General features: G+C 49.5%; 1 protein-coding gene across 1 annotated transcript in view; it reads right to left on the reverse strand.

Moving 5' to 3' along the window:
• Positions 1 to 12,978: 12,978 nt before the first annotated feature.
• Positions 12,979 to 25,700, reverse strand: part of LOC132825773 (uncharacterized) — a 43,463-nt gene continuing 30,741 nt past the window's right edge. Inside the window, exons 8-9 of the mRNA XM_060841237.1 lie at positions 13,777 to 13,904; positions 12,979 to 13,236 (exon numbers count right to left, since the gene is read on the reverse strand). Coding sequence (XP_060697220.1) covers positions 12,979 to 13,236; positions 13,777 to 13,904 — 386 coding nt within the window. The remainder of the gene's footprint in view (positions 13,237 to 13,776; positions 13,905 to 25,700) is intronic.

A 25,700-nucleotide genomic window follows, 5' to 3' on the forward strand; every position in this document is an offset into this window, starting at 1 on the left:
ACCATTGTAACCACTAACTTCCGCCATCTCTTCCAACTCTCTCAGGTGATGGTCATTGGGGATTTGTCACCTTCCAGTCTCAAACATTTCTCCATTAACACTTTGTTTTACAGTCAATGGACCATGAGATCTTAATCTTATTTCAGGGAGATTGGGTTCACTGGATGTGTCAGTTTAGTGACTGCCCAAGTTGATGGATGTGGGAGTTGAGATGATTCCCAATCTCTCACAGCGTTGGCTCCAAGGGCTGTGAGCTTGCTCTCTGTGCTAATGTGGAGATTGAAACTCTGACACAGACTGAGTTCGAGATTCACAGGACTTCCTTCCTCTCTCTTCCCCCGCATTGGCACCAATTTATTTCAAAACCACCGGAAAAGATGAAGTGAGCAAACCCAGAGTCAGGCAGACAGTGTCAGGGCAGTGCCTGGCCCATAAGCTTCCTCTTTACAATGAAAAGGTTGATATTTCTGTATAGGATCAAACTCAGCCTTGGGGCTTTGCCAGATCTCTGAGTGAGAAATACTGGAGACATTTGGTGGTTGAGGGTGAGGGAGGAGGTTGGGAGGGAGGGGGAAATCAATAGTGAGTGACAGGGGTGGGTGTGGGTTTGTAAATCAGAGTTGAGCTATGAGGAAGTGAAATAGTTCAGTCGCCTCTGATTACTCAGTAAGAGGAACATTAACAGACAGAGTGACTCCTGTGTTTTGGGCACGGACTCATTATTCTTTCAGCAGATTTCAGGAGTTTCAGTCACATTTTGCACCCCCCCCCTCCCAAAGTCATAAGTCCATAGATTCAGCCTGAAGCTCTAATATCGAGGCTCAGTACAACAGGTCGATGTGTTCCTCCGGATCTGTGTCTGTGTCTGTGTCTGGCTCTGTGTCTGTATCTGTATCTGTGTCTGTGTCTGTATCTGTGTCTGTATCTGTGTCTGTGTCTGTATCTGTATCTGTATCTGTGTCTGTGTCTGGCTCTGTGTCTGTATCTGTGTCTGTATCTGTGTCTGTGTCTGGCTCTGTGTCTGTATCTGTATCTGTGTCTGTGTCTGGCTCTGTGTCTGTGTCTGTGTCTGTATCTGTGTCTGTGTCTGGCTCTGTGTCTGTATCTGTGTCTGTATCTGTATCTGTGTCTGTATCTGTATCTGTGTCTGTGTCTGTGTCTGTGTCTGGCTCTGTGTTTCCCTGTCAATGGGTAACATTTCCATCTTCATGTTGATTGGACAATTGAAATTGATCTCGAAAACAAGGTTGTAGAATCTTTTCACGGCAGGTTCTGAGGGAAATATATTATGGATCCAACAAGATACAGAGTTATTTTTGATTTAATATTGTGCAGTGAGATCGAGGTATTTAATGATGTCAACATAAAGGATCCACTGAGAAGGAGTGATCATGATCATTTCACATTCAGAGAAAGTTACATCCTCCAAACATATAAAATAATTTTAAACTTAAGCAAAGCTAATTACCTAAGTACGAGGAAACTATTAACTACAGTTGAATAGATAAATGGACTAAAAGGTGTGGTGCAAGTAAATAGTATAAAATTTTGGAATATTGCAGACAATTCTGGTCACCATGCTACCAGAAGGATGTAGAGCCTTTGGCGAGGGTACAGAAAAGGATTACTGGGATAGTGCCTGGTATGGAAGGTATTTGTTACGAGGAGCGATTGGACAAATCTGGTGTGTTTTCACGTAAATGTTGGAAGCAGAGGAGTAACCAGGCAGAAGTTTACAAAACTATGGGAAGTGTGGAATGGAACGGATAGTCAGAGCTTTTCTCTCGAGGTAACAATGTCAATTACTGGGGGATGTAGGTTTAAGGTAAAAGGGGGAAAGTTTAAAGGAGATGTGAAGGTCAGATTTTTTTATATAGAGAGTGGTGAGTTCCTGAAATGTGCTGTCAGAAGAGGTGGTGGAATCAGATACAACACCAATGTTTAAGATGTATCTTGACAGGTACATGAACAGCAGGGAACAGAGGGATATAGACTGTGTAGAGGCAAAGAGATGTTTGTTTAGAAAGATATCATATATTGGTACAGGCCAAAGGGCCTGTTCCTGTGCTGTATGGTTCTTTGTTTATGTTCTTAGTTCTTTGAGAGTATTTAACAAATCATTCCAAGTGAGAGGGAGAAAATGAAAGGAGCTATAGACTAGTTAGTCTCAGCTAAGTCATCAGGAAAGTGTTTCAATCTATTATTTGGAAAGTCTTTGAAATACCATGGGAAGTTTTGAACACATCAACATAGCTTTACAAAAGGAAATCCTGTTAGACAAACTGTTTTTAGATTGTTTTCAGTGTGTAACTGTTAGGCTAGATAAAGGGGTATTAGTCAACACAGTACTCTTAGATTTCCAAAGGGCAATCAGTAAGATTCCAGACCACAGGTTGATACAAAAGATGTGTTCATGGAGTTTGGGTGATATTTTAGTTTGGACAGAGGATTCGTTAATGGATGGGAAGCAGAGACTAAGAGTTGACAGGGTATAACTGGTGGAGTGCTGTGAGGATCAGAGCTGGGGCCTCAACTATTTATAATCCATATTCATGACTTAAATAAAGAGGTGCAGAGGATTCTATCTGAGTTTCCTGATAATAAAGCTCGATGAGAATATAGATGGTGAGGAGGGAACAAAGAGGTGGGTGAGTGAGTGAGCTGGAGGGTGGTTGATGTGAGAGGAACAGAAGATGGGTTCAGGAGTCGGACCTCGCGTTACATTCACAGCTAAAACTGAAACATTGAGGTGATTTATTCTGATTAGAAAACAAAGCAAAATATTGTTGAAGAAGAGTTTCATGTAGGAGTGGAAGTGCAGGGGGATTGTGATGCACTTGCAGCCCTTAGGGTACGTTAGCACACAGGGTTAGTACACAGGGTTAGTACACAGGTTAGTACACAGGTTAGCACACAGGGTTAGTACATAGGGTTAGTACACAGGGTTAGCACACAGGGTTAGTACACAGAGTTAGCACACAGGGTTAGTACACAGGTTAGTACGCTGGGTTAGTACGCAGGGTTAGTACACAGGGTTAGCACAGCAGGTTAATACACAGGTTAGTACACAGAGTTAACACACAGGTTAGTACACAGGGTTAGTACACAGGGCTAGTACACAGGGTTAATACACAGGTTAGTGCACAGGGTAGTACACCGGGTTAGCACACAGGGTTAGTACACAGGGTTAATACACAGGTTAGTACATAGGGTTAGTACACAGGTTAGTACACGGGGTTAGTACACAGGGTTAGTACACAGGTTAGTACACTGGGTTAGTACACAGGTTAGTACACAGAGTTAGTATGCAGGGTTAGTACGCAGGGTTAGTACACAGGTTAGTACGCAGGGTTAGTACGCAGGGTTAGTACACAGGTTAGTACACAGAGTTAACACACATGTTAGTACACAGGGTTAGTACGCAGGGTTAGTACGCAGATTAGTACACAGGTTAGTACACAGGGTAAGTACGCAGGGTTAGTATGCAGGGTTAGTACACAGGGTTAGTACACAGGGTTAGTACGCAGGTTAGTACATAGGTTAGTACACAGGTTAGTACACAGGGTTAGCACACAGGTTAGTACACACGGTTAGCACACAGTGTTAGTACACAGGGTTAGTACACAGGGTTAGCACACAGGTTAGTACACAGGGTTAATACACAGGTTAGTACACAGGGTTAGTACGCAGGTTAGTACACAGGGTTAGTACACAGGGTTAGTAGGCAGATTAGTGCACAGGTTAGTACACAGGGTTAGTACGCAGATTAGTACACAGGGTAAGTATGCAGGATTAGTACACAGGGTTAGTACGCAGGTTAGTACGCAGGGTTAGTACGCAGGTTAGTACATAGGTTAGTACACAGGTTAGTACATAGGGTTAGTACACAGGTTAGTACCCACGTTAGTACACAGGGTTATCACACAGGGTTAGTACATAGGGTTAGTACACAGGGTTATCACACAGGTTAGTACACATGGTTAGCACAAAGGGTTAGTACACAGGGTTAGCACATAGGTTAGTACACAGGATTAAAATGCAGGTTAGTACACAGGGTTAGCACACAGGTTAGTACACAGGGTTAGTACACACGGTTATCACACAGGTTAGTACACATGGTTAGCACAAAGGGTTAGTACACAGGGTTAGCACATAGGTTAGTACACAGGATTAAAATGCAGGTTAGTACACAGGGTTAGCACACAGGTTAGTACACAGGGTTAGTACACAGGTTAACACACAGGGTTAGTACACAGGTTAACACACAGGTTAGTACACAGGGTTAGCACACAGGTTAGTACACAGGTTAGTACACACGGTTAGCACACAGTTTAGTACACAGGGTTAGTACACAGGGTTAGCACACAGGTTAGTACACAGGGTTAGTACGCAGGTTAGTACACAGGGTTAGTACACAGGGTTAGCACGCAGGGTTAGTACACAGGGTTAGTACGCAGGTTAGTACACAGGGTTAGTACGCAGATTAGTGCACAGGTTATTACACAGGGTTAGTACGCAGATTAGTACACAGGGTAAGTATGCAGGATTAGTACACAGGGTTAGTATGCAGGTTAGTATGCAGGGTTAGTATGCAGGTTAGTACATAGGTTAGTACACAGGTTAGTACATAGGGTTAGTACACAGGTTAGTACCCAGGTTAGTACACAGGGTTAGCACACAGGGTTAGTACACAGGGTTATCACACAGGTTAGTACACATGGTTAGCACAAAGAGTTAGTACACAGGGTTAGCACATAGGTTAGTACACATGTTAGTATACAGGGTTAGCACAGAGGGCTAGTACACAGGGTTAGTACACAGGGTTAGCACACAGGTTAGTACACAGGGTTAGTACGCAGGTTAGTACAAAAGTTAGTACACAGGTTAGCACACAGGTTAACACACAGGTTAGCAGACAGGTTAACATGCAGGTTTACTCCTCTCTCACCATTGTTGTTTACACTGATAATCGAACCATTAGCAGAAGCCATCCGGACTGATCCTAATATAACGGCCCCGAGGATTGGTACAGGCAAACACAAAATTACCCTCTATGCAGATGACGTTCTCTTATTCCTCAGTAATCCTTTAATGTCAGTGCCTCATCTAATTCAAGTTATTAATACATTTAGTGCATTCTCAGGCTATAAAATTAATTTTTCAAAATCGGAAGCCATGCCAATGGGCGGTCTGGCTATGATACCCCACCTAATGGACGGATCCCTTTTTCCCTTCTGTTGGTCCCTGGAGGGCTTCTTATATTTAGGTATTTTTATCACGCCAGTATTTGGTCAGCTGTATAGGGCTAATTTTGTACAATTAATGGAAAGGATAAGGCAGGACCTCCAGCGATGGAGAGACCTTCCGATTTCCTGGCTAGGTAGAATAGCATTAATTAAAATGAATGTTCTGCCCCGTCTCTTATATCCTATGAGAATGCTCCCGCTGATGCTGCCAAGGCTAGCCCTACGTAAATTATATGGCTGGTTGGGCTCCTTTATTTGGAACCATAGACGGCCCATTATTAAGCTGAAGAAGCTACAGCTTCCACAGGCAAGGGGAGGACTGGACTTCCCAGACTTTAGGAAATATCAGTTAAGCTCCCTACTAAGTTACATAGCTGATTGGGTTTCATCTGATCCACAATCAATCTGGCTGGATATCGAAGCCTCCCAAGTAAAATACCCACTTACTAACCTTTTATTTTCAGATAAGAGGAAAATCATTACAGACCACTGTAAAAATCCCATAATATTAAATACAATTAAGGCCTGGAATATAATGCGGCAAAATGAGGGTAACTCACATAAAACATCCCCCCATGCACCAATAGTAGGCGCATGGGGATTCCAACCGGGGATTACAGATGCCACCTTTAAATTCTGGAGATCCAGGGGCATCTCATGCTTAGGGGACCTATTTAAAGATGGGATCCTGATGTCCTTTGAGCAGCTGCGTCTGAAATTCGGAATACCTAATGGAGATCTCTTTCGATACTTCCAAGTTCGAGATTATGTACAGAAGAAGACTGCATTAATAGATAGTCTTTATAAATCAGACAGAGAACGTAATGTCCTACGACCAGCGGGGGTATCCTCCGTTAGTACTATATACCATTTGCTACATGATGGAGTTTCAGGAGACATGGATGACCTGCTTAAAACATGGGAGCAGGACTTGGGGCTAGAAATTTCTGAGGATATGTGGAATGACATTTGGGAAAATGCTAGAAGAATTACTATCTGTACAGAACCCAGGCTATCCAACTAAAGATACTTCATAGGGCCCATATAGCACCGGCTCGACTGGCAAAATTTAAGGCAGGAGCATCTCCAATGTGTCCTAAATGCAAAATAGAGGTGGGTACTCTTGCACATTGTCTGTGGACTTGTCAGAAAATCCGCAGATACTGGACTAAAGTGGCAAATACCCTGACAGAAATTTTTGGAACGGAAATTAGGGTGGACCCTGTATCTCTCCTTTTGGGCTTTTCGAACCTCTCATCTCTGGATACGCATGGGAAGAGACTATTTTCTATTCTCTCTTTCTGTGCAAGGAAAAATATTTTGGTGAACTGGGTGGCTGAGGGCCCCCCATGACTTTCAAATTGGCATAGATTAATTATGGAATATATCCCCTTGACTTCCTCACAAATATGGTGCACCGAAAGACTGAATTATTTTATAAAATATGACAGCCCTTTTTGAATTATATCAATGCAGATATTTCGGCTATCCTAACAAGGGCTTTTATTTAGTGAAGATTTCAGACCGGGCTGCTCCGGGGCCCCTTGGGAGAGGAATCCTGCGCGAATACAGGTTTTATTATATTTGATGTTTATACATTCCGAGCATGTAAGAGACTTAGGTATACACTCTGGTTAGTTATAGGTTAGATTAGTAGAAAGTTGAGTTTTTTTTTTCTTTCTTTCTTCAGTTGTTTTTTTTCTTTTTCTTTTTGTTTTCTTTCTTTCTCTTTTCTTTGTTAAATTGTGACTATTGTATATATGATTTAATTGTATATCAATGTTTGTATTTGAGAGTTTTGTTTATTTTTGTAAATTTGCAAAAATGTTAAATTTCAATAAAAATATCTATAAAAAAAAATGCAGGTTAACACACAGGTTAACAAGTTAGTACACAGGTTAGTACACAGGTTAGCAGACAGATTAACACATAGGATAGCAGACAGGTTAACCTGTCAGTACAATAAACAACTGGAAACATTAAAGGCAGGTTGGTCTTCATCACAAATGATTATTGTGCAAGAATAAATGAATAAAGAAGTGTCACTGCAGGGAAACAGCCCTGGAAGGCCGGGTGCAGTCGGAGCTTCAGCATCCAGGGAAGGAGGGAGGTATATTGGCAGCAGAAGAGAAAAGGTTCACTTGAGAGTATCCTGGAATGAAGGGATTGTGCTGTGATGTGATGGTCAACAAATCAGGTCAATATTCTTGTGAGATTCAAAGACTGAGACACAAATAACAAGATTCTTTCTGGTCTCAACAAGGGAAACACAGAGAGATTGTTTTTCTCTGGAACTAGAGCCAAGAACACAGAGGGAGAGTCTCAGTAAAAGAGGCCACGTTTATCAAGGACACAAGGAACAAAACTTCATTTGGAAATGCATGGAATTCTGCAAATGTCACAGGGTCAGTGCCGAGGGAGTGCTGCACTGTCGGAGGGTCAGCGCTGAGGGAGTGCTGCACTGTCGGAGGGTCAGTGCTGAGGAAGTGGGCACTGTCGGAGGGTCAGTGCTGAGGGAGTGCCGCACTGTCGGAGGGTCAGTGCTGAGGGAGTGCCACACTGTCGGAGGGTCAGTGGTGAGGGAGTGAGCACTGTCGGAGGGTCAGTGCTGAGGGAGTGCCGCACTGTCGGAGGGTCAGTGCTGAGGGAGTGCTGCACTGTCGGAGGGTAAGTGCTGAGGGAGTGGACACTGTCAGAGGGTCAGTGCTGAGGGAATGCTATGAATTTGTAAAACATGTGAAAGTTTCATGACCAAATGTGCTGGATGGATTTGTGAAACATGTTTCTCAACTCTCTTTGATCAATTTCATCACAGAATAGAGAATCAAATCTCCGCAGATACAACAAATACAGGAGAACACAAACACATGGAGAGTGAGCAAGCTCATGTTTTGAGTCACTTCCCCCTCCTTCTCACGGTCCTTTCCCATATAACTGTAGAAGGTGCATCACCTGCCCGCTCCCCTCCTCCCTGCTCTCTATCTTAGGGCCTAAACAGCCTTTCCAGGTGAAGCAGCCTTTCACCTGTCCCTCCTCTAACCTTGTGTATCGTCTTTGCTGCACCCAACATGGCTGACTCTACATTGGAGAAACCAAATGCAGACCGGGTGACTGCTTTGCAAAACATCTCCAGTCTGTGCGCAAGCAGGACCCTGACCTTCCCGTAGCCTGTCGATTTAACACACATGTCTGTCCTCGGCATGTTGAAGTGTTCCAGTGAATAACAGCACAAACTGGCAGAATAACGTCACATCTTCAGACAAGGCACTTTACAGCATTCTGGATTTAATATTAAGTTCAACACCTTTAAATAGTGAATCATTCCCATTCCTTCCTTTTCTTTTAGCTTGTTATCATGTCCTGTCTCCACTCCATCTATCCCAGTGTCTATCCTTTCAAGTCTGGCAGGAGACAAATGATTGTTCTGCCATTCTCACATCCTGATCACTTAAAATGAACTGTCAACATCTTTCCTCCATCAGCATCCTACACCCAACACCCAACACTGCCCCCTGCCAAAACAACCTACAGTATAAATGCTGTGCCCTACACACTTAAACGTCACCTTGACTCGAAATGATAGCTCGCTCTCTCTCCACGGATGATTTCTGATCTCCAGTATTTGTTGTTTTTATTTCACAGAATGGTCTGCTTCACAGCCTCTGTGTGTCTGACTGTATTATTTTGTGTGGGACTGCTGAAGGCCCTGGTAAACCTGCAGGAAAGCAGCAGGACAGACTCTGGCCGGACGCTCAGTTACAGGAAGAATCTCCATCAAGCTAGGAAGCACCTCAACTCTCACTCACTGACAACACATTCACCAGGCCAATCAATTCTCAGCTTCACCTCCACAGACAATTTTCTGACAAGACCAGAACAGGAATAGGAATCAGAGTGAGGGATTGTACCCCAGTGAGAGTCAGTGTGTGTGGGGACTGTACTCCAGTGAGAGTCAGTGTGTGTGGGGACTGTACTCCAGTGAGAGTCAATGTGTGTGGGGACTGTACCCCAGTGAGGGTCAGTGTGTGTGGGGACTGTACCCCAGTGAGGGTCATTGTGTGTGGGAGTGTACCCCAGTGAGAGTCAGTGTGTGTGGGAGCCGTACCCCAGTGAAAGTCAGTGTGTGTGGGAGCTGTACCCCAGTGAGAGTCAGTGTGTGTGGGAGTGTACCCCAGTGAGAGTCAGTGTGTGTGGGACTGTACCCCAGAGAGAGTCAGTGTGTGTGGGAGCCGTACCCCAGTGAGAGTCAGTGTGTGTGGGAGTGTATCCCAGTGAAAGTCAGTGTGTGTGGGACTGTACCCCAGTGAGGGTCAGTGTGTGTGGGAGTGTACCCCAGTGAGAGTCAGTGTGTGTGGGACTGTACCCCAGTGAGAGTCAGTGTGTGTGGGAGCCGTACCCCAGTGAGAGTCAGTGTGTGTGGGAGTGTATCCCAGTGAGAGTCAGTGTGTGTGGGACTGTACCCCAGTGAGAGTCAGTGTGTGTGGGAGCCGTACCCCAGTGAGAGTCAGTGTGTGTGGGAGTGTATCCCAGTGAAAGTCAGTGTGTGTGGGACTGTACCCCAGTGAGGGTCAGTGTGTGTGGGAGTGTACCCCAGTGAGAGTCAGTGTGTGTGGGACTGTACCCCAGTGAGAGTCAGTGTGTGTGGGAGCCGTACCCCAGTGAGAGTCAGTGTGTGTGGGAGTGTACCCCAGTGAGAGTCAGTGTGTGTGGGGACTGTACCCCAGTGAGAGTCAGTGTGTGTGGGACAGTGCCCCAGTGAGAGTCAGTGTGTGTGGGAGTTGTACCCCAGTGAGAGTCAGTGTGTGGGGGACTGTACCCCAGTGAGAGTCAGTTTGTGTGGGAGCCGTACCCCAGTGAGAGTCAGGGGGAGCTGTACCCCAGTGAGAGTCAGTGTGTGTGGGAGTGTACCCCAGTGAGAGTCAGTGTGTGTGGGACTGTACCCCAGTGAGGGTCAGTCTGTGTGGGAGTGTACCCCAGTGAGAGTCTGTGTGTGTGGGACTGTACCCCAGTGAGGGTCAGTGTGTGTGGGAGTGTACCCCAGTGAGAGTCAGTGTGTGTGGGACTGTACCCCAGTGAGAGCCAGTGTGTGTGGGACTGTACCCCAGTGAGAGTCAGTGTGTGTGGGAGTGTACCACAGTGAGAGTCAGTGTGTGTGGGACTGTACCCCAGTGAGAGCCAGTGTGTGTGGGACTGTACCCCAGTGAGAGTCAGTGTGGTTGGGGACTGTACCCTAGTGAGAGTCAGTGTGTGTGGGAGCTGTACCCCAGTGAGAGTCAGTGTGTGTGGGACTGTACCCCAGTGAGAGTCAGTGTGGTTGGGGACTGTACCCTAGTGAGAGTCAGTGTGTGTGGGAGCTGTACCCCAGTGAGAGTCAGTGTGTGTGGGAGCTGTACCCCAGTGAGAGTCAGTGTGTGTGGGACTGTACCCCAGTGAGGGTCAGTGTGTGTGGGACTGTACCCCAGTGAGAGTCAGTGTGTGTGGGAGGGATGCAGTCCTGTTGTCTCTGATTTAATTACATCGTCTGTTTCTGCTTTTCACTTGGACAGATTGAGGCCCCTGTCCAACCTTTCCCTCTCAGAAAACCCACTCCTTTCTGCTGTTAGTTCTGTAAACATTCTCTGAACTGCCTCCAACACATTTACATTTTTCATTAAATACAGAGACCAGAGAAGAACAGTTTTCTTCCCAAGGTGAGATTGTCGTTTTGCTCTCTGTCTCTGTGGGGATAATGTGTCATATCACTCCACAGATCTGGGGAGAGTCTATTCCCAAGTAAAATCTCCTTTCTGGAATTGTTGTTGTTGTTTGATTTTACAGAAACACTGACGCAGGGGGCAGGGGGCAAGGATCAGGGTGAGGTCAAAGTTCGGCAAGTTCAGTCAACTTGCCAAGCAGTTCAGAAACAGTGGCAACTGCTGCCACCTTGTGCCCCGTCCCTGTACTGCATATGGCCCCAGCTCCGTGCTCCACACACTCACTGGTGGGCTACCTGTCCCAACATTGGGCTAGCACTGCCCACTTCATCACTTACTGAGGACGCTGGACCGAATGTCAGCTGAATGGTTCAGTTACACTGTCCTGAAAGCTCAGATCTAGTTAAAAACCGAAGGAACTGCAGCTGCTGGGACTCAGACGCTGCCAGTTTGATTCACCTCCTGTCCTCTGGCTAACATCACAGTTTCAGATTTGCTGCAATGAATCTCAGCGCGAGGTGGGAGGGCAGCACCTCATTTTCCATTTGGGAACGTGGCAGCCTCTGCACTCAATACCTTCTCATGTCCTGAGCCCAACCCCCACACACCAAGTTTCCTCACGGCTGGATTCAGCCTGAAACATCGAATCTCGGGCTCCTCAGATGCTGCCTGACCTGCTGGGTCTTTTCCAGTGTCACACTTTATCGACTGTGACTTCTCCAGCAACTGCAGTCCCCACTACCCCTGAGTTACTGCTAACACCCCTCTCACTGTGAGCAACCAACAGTCACCACTACCCCTGAATTACTGCTAACACACCCCTCTCACTGTGAGACACCAACAGTCCCCACTACCCCTGAGTTACTGCTAACACACCCCTCTCACTGTGAGCCACCAACAGTCCCCACTACCCCTGAGTTACTGCTAACACCCCTCTCACTGTGAGACACTAACAGTCCCCACTACCCCTGAGTTACACTAACACACCCCTCTCACTGTGAGACACCAACAGTCCCCACTACCCCTGAGTTACTGCTAACACATCCCTCTCACTGTGAGACACCAACAGTCCTCACTCACAGCTATTCATTCTCCCAGCCTGACCACTATCCAATCTTTCTCTCTCCATCTGTCTCTCTCTCTCTATCTGTCATTTAGTCCTTACTCCCTCACCCCACCCCATCTTCTCTATTTACAACAACATTTTTCTGATGAAGGGCTTATGCTCGAAACGTCGAATTCTCTATTCCTGAGATGCTGCCTGGCCTGCTGTGCTTTGACCAGCAACACATTTGCAGCTGTGATCTCCAGCATCTGCAGACCTCATTTTTTACTCCAACATTTTCCTGGATACCACCAGTTTCTAAAAGGAAGGAAATTCGACCTGAAACGTTAACAGATGCTGCCAGATTTGCAATTTCCATTGTTGGGTCAGAGCTGGTTGTTACTTTCAGGGAACAGTAGAATCGTATGGCACAGAAAGATCCCATTGGGCCAACTGTCTCAATCAAAGACAAATTGCGTTAGTATGCGCCCCTCCCCCCCATTCTTTCCTGATATCCCTGCACTAAATGTCTACATCAGCGATCTTTCCAGTTCCATATTGGAAGCCGTAATAGAGGCCAACAGCCCAGCTCATACACAGAAACAAAACAGGAACAGAAGTAGGCCATTCAGCCCATCGAGCCCACTGCAGCATTCAGTGAGACCACAGCTGATCTGTTTGTATCTCAATCCTACATCACCATCTAATTCCTCTGACCACCCTCTCGTCCCCCACCCAACCAGAATCCACCAATCTCCAACCTAAAAATCATTCATTGAATGCTCTTTGTCAATGATATAAATGTTTTGGATGTGAACATAGAAGATGTGGTTCCTAAGTTTGCAAATGACATCAAAATTGGAAGTGTAGTTGACAGCGAAGAGGGTTACCACAGAGTACAATGGGACCTTGATCAGATGGGCCAGTGGGCTGAGGTGTGGCAGATGGAGTTTAATTTAGATCAATGTGAGGTGCTGCATTTTGGAAAAGCAAATCAGACCAGGTCCACAGCCAGTGACCAGGAACACAGCCAGTGACCGGGACCACAGCCAGTGAGCGGGAACACAGCCAGTGACCGGGACCACGGCCAGTGACCGGGACCACGGCCAGTGACCGGGACCACAGCCAATGACCGGGAACACGGCCAGTGACCGGGACCACGGCCAGTGACCGGGAACACGGCCAGTGACCGGGAACACGGCCAGTGACCGGGACTACAGCCAGTGACCGGGAACACAGCCAGTGACCGGGACTACAGCCAGTGACCGGGAACACAGCCAGTGACCGGGACTACAGCCAGAGACCGGGTCTACAGCCAGTGACCGGGTCTACAGCCAATGACCGGGACCACGGCCAGTGACCAGGACTACAGCCAGTGACCGGGACTACAGCCAGTGACCGGGACCACAGCCAGTGACCGGGACCACGGCCAGTGACCGGGACTACAGCCAGTGACCGGGTCTACAGCCAGTGACCGGGACCACAGTCAGTGACCGGGACCACGGCCAGTGACCGGGACTACAGCCAGAGACCGGGTCTACAGCCAGTGACCGGGTCTACAGCCAATGACCGGGACCACGGCCAGTGACCGGGACTACAGCCAGTGACCGGGACCACAGCCAGTGACCGGGACCACGGCCAGTGACCGGGACTACAGCCAGTGACCGGGACTACAGCCAGTGACCGGGACCACAGCCAGTGACCGGGACTACAGTCAGTGACCGGGTCTACAGCCAGTGACCGGGACTACAGCCAGTGACCAGGCCATCCTTTCACCTGTCCCTCCTCCAACCTTGTGTATCGTCTTTGCTGCCCCCAATATGGCCGACTCTACTTTGGAGAAACCAAATGCAGACCGGGTGACTGCTTTGCAAAACATCTCCAGTCTGTACGCCAGCAGGACCCTGACCTTCCTGTAGCCTGTCAATTTAACACACATGTCTGTCCTCGGCATGTTGAAGTGTTCCAGTGAATAACAGCACAAACTGGTGAAGGGTCAGTGCTGAGGGAGCGCCGCACTGTGGGAGGGTCAGTGCTGAGGGAGTGCCGCACTGTCGGAGGGTCAGTGCTGAGGGAGTGCCGCACTGTCACAGGGTCAGTGCTGAGGGAGTGCCGCACTGTCGGAGGGTCAGTGCTGAGGGAGTGCCGCACTGTCACAGGGTCAGTGCTGAGGGAGTGCCGCACTGTCACAGGGTCAGTGCTGAGGGAGTGCCGCACTGTCGGAGGGTCAGTGCTGAGGGAGTGCCGCACTGTCACAGGGTCAGTGCTGAGGGAGTGCCGCACTGTCGGAGGGTCAGTGCTGAGGGAGTGCCGCGCTGTCGGAGGGTCAGCACTGAGGGAGTGCTGTGCTGTCGGAGGGTCAGCACTGAGGGAGTGCCGCAATGTCGGAGGGTCAGTGCTGAGGGAGTGTCGCGCTGTCGGAGGGTCAGTGCTGAGGGAGTGTCGCGCTGTCGGAGGGTCAGTGCTGGGGGAGTGGGTACTGTCACAGGGTCAGTGCTGAGGGAGTGTCGCGCTGTCGGAGGGTCAGTGCTGAGGGAGTGCCGCGCTGTCGGAGGGTCAGTGCTGGGGGAGTGGGTACTGTCACAGGGTCAGTGCTGAGGGAGTGGGCACAGTCAGAGGGTCAGTGCTGAGGGAGTGCAGCTCTGTCGGAGGGTCAGTGCTGAGGGAGTGCGCACTGTCGGAGGGTCAGTGCTGGGGGAGTGCCGCACTGTCGGAGGGTCAGTGCTGGGGGAGTGCGCACTGTCAGAGGGGATTTGTTGAATGCTCCTTCTCTTTATGCTGTCCTATGGATTGTTCTACAATACCACAGCTGTAACCTGAGAAGTCAAATGATTCCGAATATTTAGGAATACGTTAGTGCAGATGCGGGAATCTGTTCTGGAAACAACGAATGCGGAGATCACAGTGGGTCAGGCAGCATCCATGGAGAGAGAGCACGGTAACGTCTCGAGTCCAGTTGACTCCTCGTCAGAGCTGCTGTCTGTGTGGATGCTGTTCCCTTCACTAGGTGGTACCAGTGAACCTGTTAATCTGGGACAAATTGGTTTCATTGAAGATAAATGGAAGGTAAGTGTAAACAGTAAAGCTCTAAGACTTGGAGCTGTCCGGGTTTGTATTTTTCTAACCATCCTGTCAGAGACGTTATTACACGTCTCTGGAGTAAGTGAGGCTTGAACCCAAGCCTCCTGGCTTAGAGGGATGTATACGATCAATACCCACACAGTCCTTTTGCCCAGGTTTATAGATAATGACAAAATCATGAACAGATGCAGAAATTTATCAGGAAGGCAGATGGAATATGACCTCAGTAACTGGAATATGAGTGAGTGGGAGTCTAACTCCATTGACATAGCGACCTGGTTAGACCACAGCTGGGTGACAATGAGTGGCTTTGAGCAGTGTCCCTCAGGGCGGGGAGATTGACCAGAACAAAACCTGAATTACAAGGAGTATAACGGGAGCAGTGAGAGCGAGGACAAGGGGGCTACTGGGATCCCTACACTGTCTGCCTGTTCCCTTTCAGTCCCCTGATTGTAACCCATCTACCTTCTTCCTGTACCAAGCAAAAGCCCAAATATATTACCTCACTGACTCAGCATTCCTGTGTCTGCTCCTGCTCAGCGCGTGTTCTGCCTGTACAAGAGATAAGTTATTAAAGGGTTAATAACTGTAGGATGTGGGAGGTGAGGGTCACCACTAGTGTCCCCACTGACTTCATCTGTGGGAAATGCACCCAGCTCCAGCTCCTTGTAAATCGCTTTAGGGAACTGGAGCTGGATGAATTTCAGATCATTTGGGAGACAGAGGGGGTTATTGAGAGGAATTACAGGGAGGTATTCTCACCTCAGGTACAGGAAGAAGGTAGATGGGTTACAATCAGGGGACTGAAAGGGAACAGGCAGACAGTGTAGGGATCCCCTGTGGCTGTTCCCCTCAATAATGTATATACTGTTTTGGATTCTGTTGGTGGGGGGGGGATGGGAACGACCTACCAGGGGAAATCATCTAGACAAAAGTGAGGACTGCAGATGCTGGAAACCAGAGTTTAGATTAGAGTGGTGCTGGCATAGGGCTTTTGCCTGAAACGCCAATTTTCCTGCTCCTTGGATGCTGCCTGACCTGCTGTGCTTTTCCAGCACCACTCTGATCTAAACTCTACCAGGGGAAAGCCATCGTGACCAGGTCTCTGACACTGAGCCTGGCTTTGTGGATCAGAAGGGAATGGGGAGATTAGAAAAGTGCTTGTGGTAGGAGACTCAGTAGTTAGTGGAACGGACAGGGGATTCTGTAGTTGTGATGAGACTCCTTGAAGGTATGTTGCCTCCCTGGCGCCAGGGTCCGGGATGTCGCCGATCGGGTTTCCAAGATTCTGAAGGGGGAGGGTGAACAGCCCGAAATCGTTGTACACATTGGCACCAATGACATAGCCAGGAAAGGGATGAGGGTCTAAAAAGTGATTTCAGGGAGTTAGGTTGGAAGCTAAAAAGCAGGATGAGCAGAATTTTAATCTCAGGATTGCTGCCAGTGCCAGGTGCTAGTGAGGTGAGGAACAGGGAGTGAGGGCAGCTAAACACGTGGCTACAGGGCCGGTGCAGGAGGGAGGGCTTCAGATACGTAGATCATTGAGGTACCTTCTGGGGAAGGTGGGATCTGTACGTGAAGGATGAGTCGCTCTTAAACTGAAGGGGCACTCCCGGAGGGTTTAAACTAGTTTGGCAGGGGATGGGAACCAGAGGGCAGGGTGATTGTTGAATGGGCAGAAATAGAATGCAGAGAGTCTGTCAGGAAGGAGACACAGTTGATAGGGATAGGGAATGGGTTAAATTGTGTCTGTTTCAGATCTTTTCCGTTTTTTTCAGGTTAGGGATTTCATCCAGAAGAAGACTACGCTTCTCACTAAGCCCTGTAAGTCCGATACCGAGAGGTTGTTGCTACATTCTACAAGCACCCTTTTGGTTAGTGCCCTCTATTGCCTGCTGGGTAGCAGGGCCTGGCAGGATATTAACCGGTTACATGAGGTCTGGGAGCAAGAGTTAGGAGTGGAGGTCTCTTCTGAAACATGGGAGAACATATGGGAGAATACTCGAAAGATCTCTATCTGTGATAGAACATGCGCTACGCTGTTAAAAATTCTGCACAGGGTTCATCTGGCACCAGACCGTCTGGTGAAGCTTTAAAAAGGGGCATCTCCAGTGTGCCCCAAATGTAAAATAAGTGTAGGTACTCTTACCCATTGCTTCTGGACAGGCCACAGGCTCCGTGTTTACTGGAGCGCCGTGGCAGGAGAGATAGGGAGGGGATTGAGGACTGAAGTCAAAGTAGACCCGATATCTCTCCTCTTAGGTCTACCAGATTTACCATCTTTAGATGGGCATGGGAAGAAACTACTTAATGTTCTTGCATACTGTGCACAGAAGAATTTTCTGAAGAATTGGGGTGGCAGAAATTAATTGTGGAGCACATTCCCTTGGACTTTTTTACAAACATGGTGCACCACACAACAGACTATTTTTATAAGACATGGCAGCCCTACTTGAGTTATTTGGATATAGATTTGTCAGTTACCTTAACTAGGGCATTTGATTAACCATGATGGTTAGATTTGTCAAGCCCTGGGCCCTGGAGAGGGTCTTCTGAGTTAATACAGGTATATATACAATGCTCCTGTTCCTTTGTTTGGGGGCCTTGCGTTGAGCATAGCTGTTCTGTATTTTCTGGGGGTTTTTTGGGTTATGTTGCTTTTTTTTCTTTTTTTGGAGTTGCTTTGCACAGTGTTAGGGTTTGCTTTGTATTAGAGGGTAGGTTAGCAGTTAGGAGACAGTAGTTGTACTGTAATTTGTGTTTTTTTTCTTTTTATTAGATTGATATTTGTGATTGATTTTTTTCAATAATTTTATATGTTTGTAAAGTTTTAAAAAATTGCTAATAAATATAATTACAAAAAAAAACTTGAGTCTGTTTCAATGCCAGGAGTGTCAGGAATAAGAGTGATGAACGTAGAGCATGGATCAGTCCTTGGGGTTACGATGTTGTGGCCATAACAGACACGTGGGTTTCCCAGGGGCAGGAATGGGAGCTGGATGGTCCATGGTTTGGTCCTTTTAATAACAACAGGGAATGGGGTAAAAGAGGAGGGGGGTAGCATTGTGAATTAGAGAGTGCATCACAGCTGCAGAAAAGGAGGTTATTGAGGAGGGTTTGTCTACTGAGTCAGTAACAGGAAAGGGGCAGTCACTTTATCGGGGGGTCTATAGAAAACACCCAATAGCAGCAGAGAGATGGAAGAACAGATTGGACAGCAGACCTTGGAAAGGTGCAGAAGTAACAGAGTTGTTGTTGTTATGGGTGACTTCAACTTCCCCAATATTGTTTGGAACATCCTTAGTGCAGATGGTCTGGATGGAGCCAATGGATGCCAAGAGAAGAGGAGCTTCTTGTCAAGAGGAAGAAGGAAGCTTACTTAAGGTTGAGGAAGAAGGATCTGGCACAGCATTAGAGGATTAGAGGGTAGCTAGGAAAGAACTCAGAAATGGACTGAGGAGAGCGAGGAGGGGGAACAAAAAGTGCCTTGGCAGGAAGGATGAGGGAAAACCAAAAAGGCGTTTTATTCTTATGTGAGGAATAAGAGAACGATCAGAGAGAGGGTAAGACCAGTCAGGGATAGTGGAGGGAACCTGTGCCTGGAGTCTGAAGAGGTAGGAGAGGCCCTAAATGAGTTTTTTGCTTCAATATTCGTTAGAGAAAGGGACCTTGTTGATAGTGAGAACATTTCGGAGCATGTTAATAGGCTGGAACAGATTGATATTAAGGAAGTGGGAATGCTAGAAATTCTGGGAAGATTCATGATGGATACGTCCCCAGGGCCAGACCAGATATGTCCAAGGTTACTGTGGGAAGTGAGGAATGAGATTGCTGAGCCTCGGGCGAGGATCTTTGCATCCTCACTCTCCACAGGAGTAGTACCAGATGATTGGAGGGAGGCGAATGTTGTTCCTCTGTTCAAGAAAGGGAATAGGAAATCCCTGGGAATTACAGACCAGGCAGTCTTATGTCTGTGGTGAAAATGAGGGCTGCAGATGCTGGAGATCACAGCCTAGATTAGAGTAGTGCTGGAAAAGCACAGCAGTTCAGGCAGCATCCAAGGAGCAGGAAAATCGACGTTTTGGGCAAAAGCCTTTCATCAGGAATAGAGGCAGGGATCCTCTGGGGTGGAGAGATAAATGGGAGGGAGTGGGGCTGGGGAGAAGATAGCTGAGAATACTATAGGTGAGTGAGGGTGGGGATAAAGGTGATAGGTCAGAGGGGAGGGTGGAGTGGATAGGTGGGAAGGGAGATTGCTAGGTAGGACAGGTCATGAGGATGGTGCTGAGCTGGAAGGTTGGAACTGAGGTAAGGTGGGGGAGGGGAAATGAGGAAACTGTTGAAGTCCACATTGATGCCCTGGGGTTGAAGTGTTCCGAGGCGGAAGATGAGGCGTTCTTCCTCCAGGCGTCTGGTGGTGAGGGAGCGGCGGTGAAGGAGGCCCAGGACCTCCATGTCCTCAGCAGAGTGGGAGGGGGAGTTGAAATGTTGGGCCACGGGGCGGTGTGGTTGATTGGTGCGGGTGTCCTGGAGATGTTTGCTAACGCACTCTGCTAGGAGGCGTCCAGTCTCCCCAATGTAGAGGAGACCGCATCGGGAGCAACGGATACAATAAATGATATTAGTGGATGTGCAGGTAAAACTTTGATGGATGTGGAAGGCTCCTTTGGGGCCTTGGATGGAGGTGAGGGAGGAGGTGTGGGCACAGGTTTTACAGTTCCTGCGGTGGCAGGGAACGGTGCCAGGATGGGAGGGTGGGTTGTCGGGGGACGTGGACCCAAAAGTATTTTTAGGTACCTTCTCCACAGCCCCACCCCCCCCCTCTCAATTATCTCTGGACTGGAGGGCTTGTCTTATGAAGAGAGACTGAGTGAGCTAGGGCTTTTCACACTGGGGAGAAGGAAGAAAGAGGTGACCTAACAGAGGTGTACAAGGTAATGAGGAGCATAGATAGAGTAGATAACTAGAGATGTTTCCCCAGGGCAGAATTGGCTGTTACGAAGGGTCACAACTTTAAGGCGATTAAAGAAAGGTTTCGGGGAGATGTCAGAGATAGGTTCATTATACAGAGAGTGGTGGGTGTGTGGAATGCACTGCCAGCAGTGGGAGTAGAGTCAGAGACATTAGGGACATTTAAGCAAGTACTGGACAAGCCCATGCACGGCGGTAAGTTGAGGGGTGTGTGGGTTAGGTAGATTAAAATAAATGCTCTACACAACATCATGGGCCGAAGGGCCTGTACTGTTCTCTGTTCTATTGTAAAGACAGATGACCAAAACCTGGGCTTCCTTGCCCTGGAATTTAGATGGTTATGGTAAATAGATCAAAGTTTTCAGGGCATTAAGGGGAAGTGATCATGACAATAGGAAGAAATGATTGCCCTGGTCAGGGAATTCAGGGCTGACCTACTGACCTGAGCCAGATCCTCCCAGGAGGGAGATCACTAAAGACTTGAACATGTGTTTTTTTTGATGAATTCAGGAATGTGGGTATCACTGGCTGGGCCAGCAGTTATTATCCATCCTGCTCTTCCTTTCGCTGTCTCTGTCTCTGGCACACACACACTCTCTCTCTCTCAAAGGGGATCCAGTCTCTGAGCAGTGAGTTAGACCGAGGTCAGATGCTGCATGTATCAGATGTCGGAACTCATTACCTTCTCTGAGAATCATTAACAGGATCAGATTATTTGACTGCTTTAGGATTTATCCCTGTTCACCTTCTCTATCTTTCATTCAGAATCAGTTTAACCACACAATGCTCACGGCTGCCTCTGTCACACTGGAGTGCCCCTCTATCCTGTGTCCAATAGGTCTTTGGCCATCCCTTAATTAAGGTGGGCCCCACAATAGTGCTGTGGGATAAGGAGGTTTGTCATTGGAACATGGAGATGAGAGAAAGTGAAGCTCTATTCCAGTGTATCAGACACTGGGTTTATCTTGAGAGAGAAATCAGAACAAAAGTAGGCCATTCAGCCCATCAAGTCTGTTCTACCATCCAATGGGATCATGGCTGAACTCTGACCTCACCTCATATATTTATTATTGCCCAAATTCTTTATCACACTCAGGAGCAGCAGTGTGTACGACCTTCACCAAGGCTCCTCACACAGCACCTTCCAAACCCACAGCCACTTCCATCCAGAAGGACAAGGGGCAGCAGATACATGGGAACATCACCCCCTCCGAGCCACTCACCATCCTGACTTGGAAATATATCGCTGTTGATTCAGTGTCACTGGGTCAGAATCCTGCAATCCCCTCCCTGGGGTCATTGTGGGTCAACCCACAGTGGGTGGACTGTAACGGTTCAAGAAGGCAGCTCACCCCCACCTTCTCAAGGGGCAGCGTGGGAGGGGTAATAAATGCTGACCCAGCCAGGGATGCCACAACTATGAAAGAAGAAAGCCCCCCCCTTACTACGTGCTGCCCAGATCCTCATACCCCACCAATTCTGTTCCCAAACCCTGTGCAATCCTCAAATCTCCCCGTACCAACTGTCTCCCCACTCGGGTACGGGATCTGCACCCAATGTAGTTCACCACAAATTGGATGCTGCAAGTCTGCTGGTTGACTGGTCCTGATCCTGACCCACTTTACCCTCAGTTACAAGGAGCAAAGACTCTACTGTCTTCCCTTTCTCTGGGGCAGCATGATGGCTCAGTGGTTAGCACTACTGCCTCACAGGTTCGATATCCACCCCACCCCCGGGCAATTGTCTGTGTGGAGTTTGCACATTCTCCCCGTGTCTATATGGGTTTCCTCCCACAGTCCAAAGATGTGCAGGTTAGGTGAATTGGCCATGGGAAATAGTGTTAAGCGCATTAGTCAGAGGGAAATGGGTCTGGGTGGGTTACTCTTCGGAGGGTCAGTCTAGATTTGTTGGGCCGAAGGGCCTGTTTCCACACTGTAGGGGAATCTAATCTATTCCTTTTTAGATTGCCATCTTCCTCTGGACCGGGTGGTCACCAGGGCTGGTGGGTCAGCAGCTGAATCCCTATCTGGGAGCAGGAAACGTGTGGGTCATCTTTTAGGGAGCTCTACTGAGAGAAATGGAATATTCTGAGGCTGGGTTTGTGACCACCGCCATCCCATCCCCACAAACCCCCTCCCCTAACCCCAACTCCATAACCCTATCCCCCTCCTGCCAAAACCCCTCACACCCACCCACTCTGCCCCACCCTCCTCCACCCCCCAACACCCTCCCCTCTGTGAGGCAGCATGTGTCCACATACAATATTGGAGGGCTCTGCTTTTAAGATCAGCCTTTGTTGACAGATGACTCCCCCCTTGGAGAGAGAACACAAGATGGTTTATCAGTGCGTGAAACTGAGAGTTATGAAAATGTGAACCTTTGAACACAAGAAACATTCGCTGCTGCAGGGTACTGTAGAATTATTTTTATTGGTTTGTGAGACATGGCCACGCCTGGCTGGGCCAGGATTGATTTCCCCATCCCTAGTTGCCCCTTGAGAAGGTGGGGGGGGGGGGGGGGGAGCTGCAGTCCATGTGTTGTGGAGTGACCCATACTGCCCTTAGAGAGGGAACGCAGCTTAAACAACATTTAACAACATTTCTGGTTCAGTGGGGCAGCTCACAGCTGCTCTGAGGCCAACCTACCCCTTGAGATTACATCAGGAAGATATTTCTTCCTTTGCATTCTTACATTGGGACCAGGTTTACTCCCCAGCCAGAGAACCCCCCCCTCCCCCAGCCAGAGAGCCCCCCCCTCCCCCAGTCAGAGAACACCCCCTCCCCCAGCCAGAGAACATCCCCTCCCCCAGCCAGAAACACCCCCCCTCCCCCAGCCAGAGACCCCCCTCCCCCAGCCAGAGAACCCCCTCCCCCAGCCAGAGAACATCCCCTCCCCCAGCCAGAGACCCCCCTCCCCCAGCCAGAGACACCCCCCTCCCCCAGCCAGAGACACCCCCTCCCCCAGCCAGAGAACATCCCCTCCCCCAGCCAGAGAACCCCCCCTCCCCCAGTCAGACACCACCCCTCCCCCAGCCAGAGAACCCCCCCTCCCCCAGCCAGAGAACATCCCCTCCCCCAGCCAGAGACCCCCCTCCCCCAGTCAGAGAACCACCCCTCCCCCAGCCAGAGAACCATGCTGTGCACGCACACATCAGATCTCACGGGCTGTATGGTCTGATGTGGGGACAGCTGTAACTGGACGTGTGCAGTGAGTTCACCGTGACCTTTCTGAAGCAGGACCCTATCTCCTGGTCTGGGAAGAAACTCTCCCTCGCTGGGGAATTTGTTCTAATTTGTCAAAGGCTTGCTAAAAATGGGCAGCACGGTGGCTCAGTGGTTAGCACTGCTGCCTCACAGCACCAGGGTCCCAGGTTCAATTCCAGCCTCGGGCGACCACGTGGAGTTTGCACATTCTCCCCGTGTCTGTGGTGCTCCAGTTTCCTCCCACAGTCCAAAGATGTGGGTGAATTGGCCATTCTCAATTACCAATAGTGTTCAGGGATGTAGAGGTTAGGTACATGAGTCAGGGGTAATCGTAGAGGGATGGGTTTGGATGGCGTACTCTCTGGAGGGTCACCGGGGATTGGGTGGGCCGAGTGGCCTGTTTCCACACTGTAGGGAATCTATGAAAATAAATCATTGCTGAAGAAAGAGAAACCTTTTGACACATCAGAGTGTTTGAGTCTGGGATCTGTCGTGTGGGAGTGTGAGAGAGGTAGAATCTGTCGATGTTCTGCAGGGTCCCTGAGTGAGGGGAGTCAGGGCGGGTACAATGACGGATCCATCTCCTCCTGGATTGGTTCTGGGATTCTGAGAGACTGCGGACTTTGCAATGACTGGTTTTCTGGGAAACATAAGGAGACCCCAATGCAGGAGCTGAGGGATCAAATTGCAGAGAATGTCAGGAATTACTGACAGCGACAAAAATGTTGGCCATTTCTTGCCTCTCATTTTAATAACAATGATCTCTACTTGAGGTAGTTGCACTGAATTAATTCACATCTCCATCAGTGACACTGCACCTCAGTCTGAGCATGGCCTCTGGCATCAGAACGCCAGACCCCTCCCCACACCCCCTCCACCCCCCATCCCCCAGTCAGACCCCCCCTCCCCCAGTCAGACACACCCCTCCCCCAGTCAGACTCCCCCTCCCCTAGTCTGACACAACCCCTCCCCCAGTCAGACTCCCCCTCCCCCAGTCTGACACACCCCCTCCCCCAGTCTGACACAACCCCTCCCCCAGTCAGACACCCCCCTCCCCCAGTCAGACACCCCTCCCCCAGTCAGACACCACCCCTCCCCCAGTCAGACACACCCCCTCCCCCAGACACCCCTCCCCCAGTCAGACACACCCCTCCCCCAGTCAGACACCCCTCCCCCAGTCAGACACACCCCTCCCCCAGTCAGACACCCCCTCCCCCAGTCAGACACACCCCCTCCCCCAGTCAGACACACCCCTCCCCCAGTCAGACACCCCCTCCCCCAGTCAGACGCACACCCCTCCCCCAGTCAGACACACACCCCTCCCCCAGTCAGACACACACCCCTCCCCCAGTCAGACACCCCCTCCCCCAGTCAGACGCACCCCCTCCCCCAGTCAGACACCCCCCCTCCCCCAGTCAGACACACACCCCTCCCCCAGTCAGACACACCCCCCCCCAGTCAGACACTCCCTCCCCCAGTCAGACACACCCCCCTCCCCCAGTCAGACACACCCCATCCCCCAGTCAGACACACCCCTCCCCCCTTGGCGTGCTGGTGTCAGGTGTATTTCGGAGCTGGTTCCCTGGGGGTGGGTTCCAGCAGGGGGGCTGATTCCTCAGGACTGGTGAGCCGAGAGTCACCGCGCAGCAGAGTCAGGGTTAGGAGGTAGAGCAAGGAACCTGCAGCGAGAGGGAGAGAGAGAGAGAGGCATCACAACAACAACAACAACAACAACCTGCATTCATATAGCACTGTGACCACAACAACACAGTCCTTTCATAAGACCAAGACTGATGGCAGGTGACCAGGGAGGAGTGACCAGGGAGGAGTGAAAGCAGGATATTGAGGTAGAGAGGTATCCCCAGGGCATTTCAGCAACGGAGGGGCCAGGCAGATCAAGGAGGAGCCCACAATGGGACAGCAATTAATATCAAGGAAGCTCAAAAAGGAGGGGGTTAGGGAGGATGCGGACACAGGGAGGGAGAGGGACAGGGACACAGGGAGGGAGAGGGACAGGGACACAGGGAGGGAGAGGGACAGGGACACAGGGAGGGAGAGGGATAGGGACACAGGGAGGGAGAGGGATAGGGACACGGGGAGAGAGAGGGACAGGGACACAGGGAGGGAGAGGGATAGGGACACAGGGAGGGAGAGGGATGGGGACACAGGGAGGGAGAGGGATAGGGACACAGGGAGGGAGAGGGACAGGGACACGGGGAGGGAGAGGGATAGGGACACAGGGAGGGAGAGGGATAGGGACACAGGGAGAGAGAGGGACAGGGACACAGGGAGGGAGAGGGATGGGGACACAGGGAGGGAGAGGGATAGGGACACAGGGAGAGAGAGGGATAGGGACACAGGGAGGGAGAGGGACAGGGACACGGGGAGGGAGAGGGATAGGGACACAGGGAGGGAGAGGGATAGGGACACAGGGAGGGAGAGGGATAGGGACACAGGGAGA

Source organism: Hemiscyllium ocellatum, chromosome 21 (assembly GCF_020745735.1).
Source record: "Hemiscyllium ocellatum isolate sHemOce1 chromosome 21, sHemOce1.pat.X.cur, whole genome shotgun sequence".
Classification (NCBI taxonomy): domain Eukaryota; kingdom Metazoa; phylum Chordata; class Chondrichthyes; order Orectolobiformes; family Hemiscylliidae; genus Hemiscyllium; species Hemiscyllium ocellatum.